Here is a 9,077-nt window from a genome sequence, read left to right as displayed (position 1 = left end):
ATATTAATTTCTGATTGGCTGTTCATGTGTGGGAACTTATTTAAGTTAATCTGAATAAAATACCATTTATCATTTAATCAATAACAATAATTATTATTATCACAAACGCTGTGCATTTATATTTGTTTCTTATGTACATATGCAAATGTTCAGCAACCCTAAAACCTAAATTAAACAGGGCATTGACTCATGCTAGTGCCCACACTGAGCTCTGACAGTGGAGCGTCCCAAAGCTCAGTAGAGAGGGGAGTATAACGGTTTAACAGTTTTGCGGATTTATCTTTAATATTCAATTTCAGGTTCATTTTGTCGTTTTAAAGTGAAAATATCAATTTTTAACAAGCAGTAGTAAGCATTTAACGTTTAAAGTAGTTTCGAAATGTTTTGCAGAAGCAACTCGTCTCCCCCTGTCAGTTTTCTAAATCAGTCAGCGCGGCGCTGTGCAGATCAATTGACGTATGGCATCCAAGTATCGCGAGAGCGATTCGAAAGGCAGCTGTCCGATCGCTCTCGCGATACTTCCATGTCATACGCAGATAATCTGCGCATCGTAGCCTAAAGCAGCCGAACACGCCTAGTGTAAACTGTACACGCTCAGTATCGAGGCGTGAGGAACTGAAACGGTTTCTCGCGCGGATGATCGTTGTAAAGACGCAGCGCATCCAGTTGTGTAAAAAAATACACAAACGTTTCCGCGTGTGCATTTACTCGGTAATGTCGGGTGCAGTGCAACATCTGTGCCAACGGATCGGGCTACTGGCATATGCTGTCGTCTCGTGATAAGGTAATGATCTTTAATGCATATCTTCGAATATGACCGTTTTTGCATTAAAAGGCATCTTTACAGGAAGATCATCTTGGATTATATACGTTCAATGGGCGTTTAACGATATTATTACGCGATATTATTGGTGCAACAATGCACATACAGTATGCATGAAACAGACGACTAATGCACAAGACATTATTTCCTTTTTTGCGATCTAATGCAAAAATAGACCCAGATGCATACAATAATGGATTGTATTGTAATGCATTGAAGAAACCAGGCTGAATGATGAAGGTTGGTGTATTGATATGTTCATAAGCTCAGATTTGTGCTAAAGGGTCACACTCCTAATAATATTTATGTTAGAAGTATGCAAGTATGCACACTACGCAAAATTTATGGTATAATTGATAACATCCGTGTGTCTTTATACTTGAAAAAATTTTCAACGTTTTACAAGTTTGCTTTTTATGCACCACACGGTTCTTTCCATACAGAACAATTAATAGCTACTTTCTTTGTCTGGTTGCATGGTTTCTTGTTTCAAAAAATGTTATTTGTAGTGGGAAAAGGTTCATTAGATTATAAAAAGATAAGAGAGAAATGACTAACCATGACCTATAACCAAATCATTATACTGTGGCATTGTGTGAAGAACCCTTTTTTGGCACCTTTATTTTTAGGACTGTATGTACATCGATCTACAAAGAAAAGTAGCAGCTTGTTTTAACTTAAACACGGTTGTTGTTGTTCACTATTTGGTCAAAAGAGAATTAGGAGAAGTTATCCACTGACAGCCTTTCAGCCTCAAATATTTTAGTAAATTTTAAATAAACATTAATATTTTTAATCTGAATAAGACTTCCCATGGCCTAAAGCCAAAATTTTGGGTATAACTTAATAATAATAAATTATACTGTAAACCAGTTGACCTCAGTTTTTTACTGCAATGCTCTCCATTGTCCACAACAATAAGCCTCCAGAAAGATGTGGTGGGCCCCAGTTCTGTTGTTGAGTAACAGTCATATACCACGTTCACACTGTCCAAATCCGATTTTTGTGCATATACGATTGTAATCGGATTGAATGTTTAGCTAGTGTGAACGGCAAAAAAGTCATGAGTTCAAAAAACATGTATGTGCAAAAATCAGATTTGGGCTGACAGTGTAAACGTACTTAATCATAGCCTCAATGACCTCAGGAATTTCCACTTGTTACCAGTTCCAAGGTTATGGCTAGAAGGGATACAGCAATGGCCAATATCTTGCCAGACCCCCAAACCTATCCCTAAACCAAACATTTCATGGGATCTAGGCTGTAGCTGTATCCCATCTAGCTAGATCCTCTGTTTTCATTCTAATCCTCCTCCAAAACCTAACCCTAAACCCAACATCCTGGAGATTTAAGTTGTAGCTGTATCGCATCCAGGCAGAACCTCTGTTTTCATTCTAATCCTCCTCCCAAACCTAACCCTGAATCCCACATCTTGGAGATTTAGGTTGTAGCTGTATCCCATCTAGACAGAACCTCTGTTTTAATTCTAATCCTACCCCCAAACCTGAGTGCATGATTTTTGAAAAACACTTTGGAAAAGGTAGTCGGGCCGACTATCAAAACACGCTTGTAGCCAATCAGCAGTAAGGGGCGTGTTGCATCGGTTGCGTATGTGTGGGGCGGGTTTATCAAAAGAAGGTCCAGATTCTATTGGTGTAGGGCCGTGTTTGTTTAGGTAATTTCAAATGTCAACATTGGCTTTCAGAGATCATGCACCCCGCCTTTAACCCAACATCCTGGAGATTTAGGCTGAAGCTGTATCCCATCTTGACAGAACCTCTGTTTTCATCCTAATCCTTCTTCCAAACCTAACCCTAAACCCAACATCTCTGAGATTTAGGTCGTAGCTGTATCCCATCTAGCCAGAATTTCAATTTTCATTCTTATCCTACCCCCAAGCCTAACCCTAAACCCAACATTTGATGGGATTTAGGCAGTAGCTGTATCCCATCTAGCCAGAACCCCTGTTTTCATTGTAATCCTACACCCAAACCTGACTCTTAAAGGCAGGTGCACGATTTTTGAAAAACACTTTGGAAAAGGTTAGGCCGATTATCAAAACACACTTGTAGCCAATCAGCAGTAAAGGGGCGTGTCTACTAACCAACATCGTTGCCTGGGTTGCGTATGTGTGGGGCGAGTCTATCAGAACAAGGTCAAGATTCTATTGGGGTAGGGGCGTGTTTGTTTAGGTGATTTCAAATGTCGACATTGGCTTTCAGAGATCATGCACCTCGCATTTAATCCAGCATCCCAGAAATTTAGTCTGTAGCTGTATCCCATCTAGCTAGATCCTCTGTAGAATCCTCCTCCCAAACCTAACTCTAAACCCAACATCTCGGAGATTTAGATTGTAGCTGTATCCCATCTAGCCAGAACCTCAGTTTTCATTCTAATCCTATCCCCAAACCTGACCCTTAAAGGCGGAGTGCATGATTTTTGAAAAACACTTTGGAAAAGAGAGTCGGGCCGACTATTAACACACTTGTAGCCAATCAGCAGTAAGGGGCGTGGCTACTAAATGACATTGTTGCCTGGCTTGCATATGTGTGGGGCGGATTTATCAAAAGAAGGTTCAGATTCTATTGGTGAAGGGGCGTGTTTGTTAAGTTGATTTCAAATGTCAACATTGGCTTTCAGAGATCATGCACCCCGCCTTTAACCCAACATCCTGGAGATTTAGGCTGTAGCTGTATCCTATCTAGCCAGAATCTCTGTTTTTATTCTAACCTTTGCCTAACCCTAAACCCAACATCTCTGAGATTTAGGCTGAAGCTGTATCCCATCTAGGCAGGACCTCTGTTTTCATTCTAACCCTACCCCCAAACCTAACCCTAAACCCAACATTTGATGGGATTTAGGCAGTAGCTGTATCCCATCTAGCAAGAACCTCTGTTTTATTCTAATCCTACCCCCAAACCTGACCCTAAACCCAACATCTCTGAGATTTAGGCTGAAGCTGTATCCGATCTAGGCAGGACCTCTGTTTTCATTCTAACCGTACCCCCAAACCCAACCCTAAACCCAACATATCTGAGATTTAGGCCATAGCTGTATCCCATCTAGCCAGAACCTCTGTTTTCATTCTAATCCTACCCCCAAACCTGACCCTAAACCCAACAAATCGCAAGATTTGGGCCGTAGCTGTATCCCATCTACCCAAAACCTCTGTTTTCATTTGAAACCTATCCTACCTTCAAATTTAACCCTAAACCCAACATTTCACGGGATTTAAGCCATAGCTGTATCCCATCTATCAATAACCTCTGTCTTTCTCTTAATTCTACTCCCAAACCCAACCCTAAACCCATCATCTCTGAGATTTAGGTAGTAGCTGTATCCCATCTATCCAGAACCTCTGTTTTCATCCTAATCCTACCCCCAAACCTAACCCTAAACCCAACATCTTGGAGATTTAGGCTGTAGCTGTAGCCCGTCTAGCCTAACCCAGTTCCAGGACAACATTTCTGGTTGTTCATCCCTGTCAACCTCATTTTTTCATAGCACTTAATAGTTATACTTTCAAATTACAAAATTGCAGAATTTGCCGTCGATGTGAGTCATTGAGCATATCCATTGAGCAGTTCGGAAAACGTGGTTCTGACGTAATCCTTGAGAAAAAGAGCTCCCTGATGATTACAGAAAGGAAATCCTGAACTTCCTTTAATTGTGGTTGACAGGAAAAGCGATCGGAGGAGATGTGTAATACCGACACCTGACTGGTTCCTTACGAATATTAATCATTGTTTAACTATAGTAGCCATAGTTTCTTGGTTTTATTTGTAACAAAACCATAGTAACCACATATTAAACATGGCTTTACCACAGTGTAACGCCAAAAGGAGAATGTAGTATGTAGCCTAGGAGATCCATAGCATGTTGTCGCAATGCGTCTGCGTTGTACGTCTGTGTACACGACACGTACGAGTCAAACAAACTATGCTTTGCAAGTCTGTACGTCCGACTGTACACGTGAAAAACAAACTATACTCCAGGCTTTAGCGTCTCGTCACAATCCTAGTGCCAAAGGTTCTTCTTAGGGTTAGACATAAACAAATCGAAATTAGAAAGCATTCTTACATTTCTTGCATGTTCATTATTAAAATCAAAGATTGCTGTATTTAGGGAAGAGTTTTTTGTCATTTGTCTGACTGGTCAGTCTGTCGGCCCTTCTGGTTGTTGGCAGTTTCAAACTGAGATCACACTGACAACCGATCCAAGCGTCTCGTCTAGACCGTCTTTCCTGAGTGAGTGTGTGTGTGTGTGATTTTCTAGCTGGGATGTCTGGGAAACACACAGCCCATTCATGCCTGTATAAAGTCCATCTAGTGACATTTTAATCATTAGAAGCCACGTACACTTTCATCGTATCCATTTAAACATACATGCGATTTCCAGACATGTCTCATCTGACACGTTTTCCTCTTTATCACAGGTGAAGCTGTCTCCATGGCGACCAGCATGGTTCCCGGGGACAACCTGCCGACGTATAAACTGGTGGTGGTCGGAGACGGAGGAGTCGGGAAAAGCGCTCTCACCATCCAGTTCTTCCAGAAGATCTTCGTCCCCGATTACGACCCCACCATTGAGGACTCGTACCTCAAACACACCGAGATTGATGGGCAGTGGGCCATTCTGGATGGTGAGCAGTTTAGCGGGTCACCAGTAGGGGTGTAGCTAAATTCAAGATTTAAAGGTGCAGTGTGTAGATTTTAGAGGCATCTAGTGGTGGGATTGCGAATTGCAACTTATGGCTCACCCCTCCATTTCGAAACGCATAGAGAAGCTACGGTAGCCCACTCAGGACAAACATGTCATCGTCTTAGAAAAAGTGCGCCCTATAGAGCAGTTTGTCCATTTAGGGCTACTGTAGAAACATGACAGTGACTTTCATTAAAGGAGACCCGCGGTGTATGTAGATAAAAACGGCTAATAGGAAGGTAATAAAATCAATAAAGTTCATTATGTAAGATCTTTATACACCACTGATAATATAGTTATGTATAATATATTGCATTTCTGTCAAGAGATCCTTCTAAAAGTTACACACTGCACCTTTAATATATAGCTATATATTATAGTTATGTGTATAAAATGTGCTTTCCGCTTTCTGCAGTGGTTATATTTGTGCTGTCTGTGTATTTTTAGTGATGTGTTTGTGCGTTCAGTTCTAGACACAGCAGGACAGGAAGAGTTCAGTGCCATGAGAGAGCAGTACATGAGGACAGGAGACGGATTTCTCATCGTCTTCTCAGTCACCGATAAAGCCAGTTTTGAGCACATCGACCGTTTCCATCAGCTCATCCTGAGAGTAAAGGACAGGTATGAGCTTGGCACAATCGAGCCAATGGCGTTTGCTTAAATGATCAATTCGATGATGATGAAATCAAGTATGTTTTGGTTCGACTATTGTGTCTGTAGGGAGTCTTTTCCAATGGTCCTAGTTGCGAATAAAGTCGATCTGGTGCATCTGCGCAAGATCACAAGTGACCAGGGTCGAGAAATGGCCTCCAAACATAGCGTAAGTCTATTACTGTCTTTACTACAAATTAAGTACATCGTTTTAACCATGATAACTTTTAAAGGGGACATCTTCACAAGATTTTTTTTAGGTGTCAAGTAAATCTTTGGTGTCCTCAGAGTATGTATGTGAAGTTTTAGTTAAAAATATCATATAGATAATTTATTATAACATGTTAAAATTGCCACTTTGTAGGTGCGAGCAAAAATGCGGTTTTTGGGTGTGTCCTTTAAAATGCAAATGAGCTGATGCAAACACTGATCACCATAATGGTGGTTATTATTTTCTTTCTTTCTCTTGCTCTCTTCACTTAAGGGCAGTGGCGTGGTTGGATAGTGCAGATTAAGGGGCGGTATTATCCCCTTCTTACATCACAACGGGAGCCAAATTTCAATGACCTATTTTTTCACATGCTTGCAGAGAATGGTTTACCAAAACTAAGTTACTGGGTTGATCTTTTTCACATTTTCTAGGTTGATAGAAGCACTGGGGACCCAATTATAGCACTTAAACATGGAAAAAGTCTGATTTCATGATATGTCCCCTTTAATATTGACTGAGTAATGTCATGTCAAAGATTAACTCTTTCCCCGCCAAGTTGCCAGCCAGCGCCAGCATTTTTCATGATTTTCACAAAAGTTTAATGCCTTCCAGGAAATGTTCTTCTTAAAATATATAAACATACAATATATCAAATGAAAGAACAGACCCTCTGCTTTAAAAAAAAAACTTAATTAGTTCTCGATTTATCACCTTCAAAACCACAAAAATTTTAGGAAAAAGCTGAGATAATTGCATTTTTGTGAAGCACTTTCGACAGAGATCAGATTCAGAGGATCCTCAAAACTGACAAGGCAGGGATGCGTTTTCTCTTAAGCCAAAAGTATACTAGGGACGTCTGCGTATGCGCGCCGTCTGCATGACATCATTTTTGTCATCAGTAGGGTCCGTGGTCAGCCCAAAACGAGCCCGACGCGGAAAAAATGTATACCCCGGTCTTTAATTGACGAGTTCAATTAATTGGCGGGGAAAGAGTTAAAATCAATGAGTGAAATGAAACTTGCTTTAAATCTCATATAAGGGTCACAAATGTAAACAGTTTCTTTTGTATTTGTCGCAGATCACGTATATCGAAACGAGTGCGAAGGATCCACCCATGAATGTAGACAAAGCGTTTCATGAGCTTGTCAGAGTGATTCGGTAAGTCACATCGCAATTTGTCTATTCGCTGTTTTTTATTTCATCATAACTGAATCTTTATCATCTTTCCAGTCAGCAGATTCCAGAACGGGGTCTGAAGAAGAAGAGGAAGGCCAAATGGCGGGCGGACAGACCTTCGGGTTCCCAGAGGCTGCACTGCGTTATACTGTGACCGCACACCTCTATCTCTGGGCGTCAGTTCTGCGATGATGATCCCGTGACTCGGACTGTTAAAACACCACACGCACACACACATGCACACAAAGCTATGATGATATCCAGGATTTAGGGAACACAATTTGAAGAATCCAAAATGTCTGAAATTCCGCATTGGTGGAATTTTCGTAACAGGTGAAGGTTTCCCTGGATGTCACGGCAGGTTTCTAGCGCTGTTCACTCACGTAACCTCTCAGAGAACAATTGAAAAACATCCTTTCTGAGGCCTTGTTTTATATTGTGTTTCTATATTTATCGTGCTGAATTCTATATTGTTAAGTGATTGTTAAAACGGCACTAAGTCCTGTTCGGGGAATAGACATTTTTACTCATCACAATTCACAAGGATATAGATATAAAGTAGTCAGCGAGGGATGAACCGCCTACCCGAAGGGGAGAACAAATACTGGTTACCATACTTACTTTTTTTTTTAGGGGAACCGAAGGTACATTTCAGATACACTTATTGCTATTGTAGTTATAGAAAATATAACAGCTGTGCCAAAATTAAACGTTTACATTATTTAGCAGACGATTTTATCCCTGAAAAAGCATTTAATATACACTCTTTAAACATAAATATAGTTAAAATGTAAATAAATCTTATGGATCATGCAGGAACTAAAACATAAGCATCATTTTGTCATTTTACCCTAAATATATGTAAATGTTACATTTACTGTTTCTACATTCCTTTAAATTTTAGATATTTTATGAAAATTCATAAAGCTAACTATGATTTTTTTTTTAAATAATTTATACATTTGACTTGATTTATATATTATTTTAAAATTTTGTTTAATTATGGTAACTAGAATTTGTCTCTCCCCACGCACACACTAAATCACGCCTGTATGTGACATGTTGCCAACTTTAACTATAATGAAAGGATTATAATGTATATTATAATGTATATATAATACATTAGCTGATTGTAGATCAGCACTTCTACTCTGAAAGTTTTGTACATGAAATGCCTGATCTTTCTTAAGTTGCCATAAAACTGAGTAAATCAGTGATTGCACAAAAACGTCAGTGTTATGTAATTCTACATTGTTACATCATAAGAACATTATGAGGTCATAATGTTTCAGAAGAGTTCCGCTTCGCATTGTCACTTTATTTTAAGCGTGTTTTGAAGTTCTCATTGATGTTTTGAATGTAACGTCTGTCGTTCCATACTGTACGCCTATTTCTCCGTTTTGCTTTTCGAGATTTCTAAAGTCCAGCTTTAGTGTTTAGCTTAAAATAACATCGACTAAGTAGCCCGTTTAGGCGGTATGGTTTGTTTCGTGATTGTATACTGCTCTCGTTTTG

The 9,077-nt window shown here is 39.8% G+C and overlaps 1 protein-coding gene across 1 annotated transcript; it reads left to right on the top strand.

Moving 5' to 3' along the window:
* The first annotated feature begins 570 nt into the window (after nucleotides 1-570).
* Nucleotides 571-8,660, top strand: mrasb (muscle RAS oncogene homolog b). The gene is made up of 6 exons (XM_055218331.2): nucleotides 571-784; nucleotides 5,259-5,465; nucleotides 5,992-6,145; nucleotides 6,245-6,344; nucleotides 7,465-7,544; nucleotides 7,617-8,660. Exons 2-6 carry the CDS (start codon nucleotides 5,273-5,275, stop codon nucleotides 7,714-7,716), a joined length of 627 nt encoding a protein of 208 aa, XP_055074306.2. The 5' UTR covers nucleotides 571-784; nucleotides 5,259-5,272; the 3' UTR covers nucleotides 7,717-8,660.
* The last annotated feature ends 417 nt before the right edge of the window (nucleotides 8,661-9,077 follow it).

The sequence above is a fragment of the Misgurnus anguillicaudatus genome, chromosome 23 (assembly GCF_027580225.2).
Source record: "Misgurnus anguillicaudatus chromosome 23, ASM2758022v2, whole genome shotgun sequence".
Classification (NCBI taxonomy): Eukaryota; Metazoa; Chordata; class Actinopteri; order Cypriniformes; family Cobitidae; genus Misgurnus; species Misgurnus anguillicaudatus.
This window is presented reverse-complemented; position numbering and strand designations above follow the sequence as displayed.

Coding starts and splice junctions, on each gene's coding strand:
- mrasb (XM_055218331.2), top strand. CDS start 5,273: ATGGCGACCAGCATGGTTCCCGGGGACAACCTGCCGACGTATAAACTG. Junction 6,146..6,244: donor ATCCTGAGAGTAAAGGACAG/GTATGAGCTTGG, acceptor TTGTGTCTGTAG/GGAGTCTTTTCCAATGGTCC. Junction 7,545..7,616: donor GAGCTTGTCAGAGTGATTCG/GTAAGTCACATC, acceptor TCATCTTTCCAG/TCAGCAGATTCCAGAACGGG.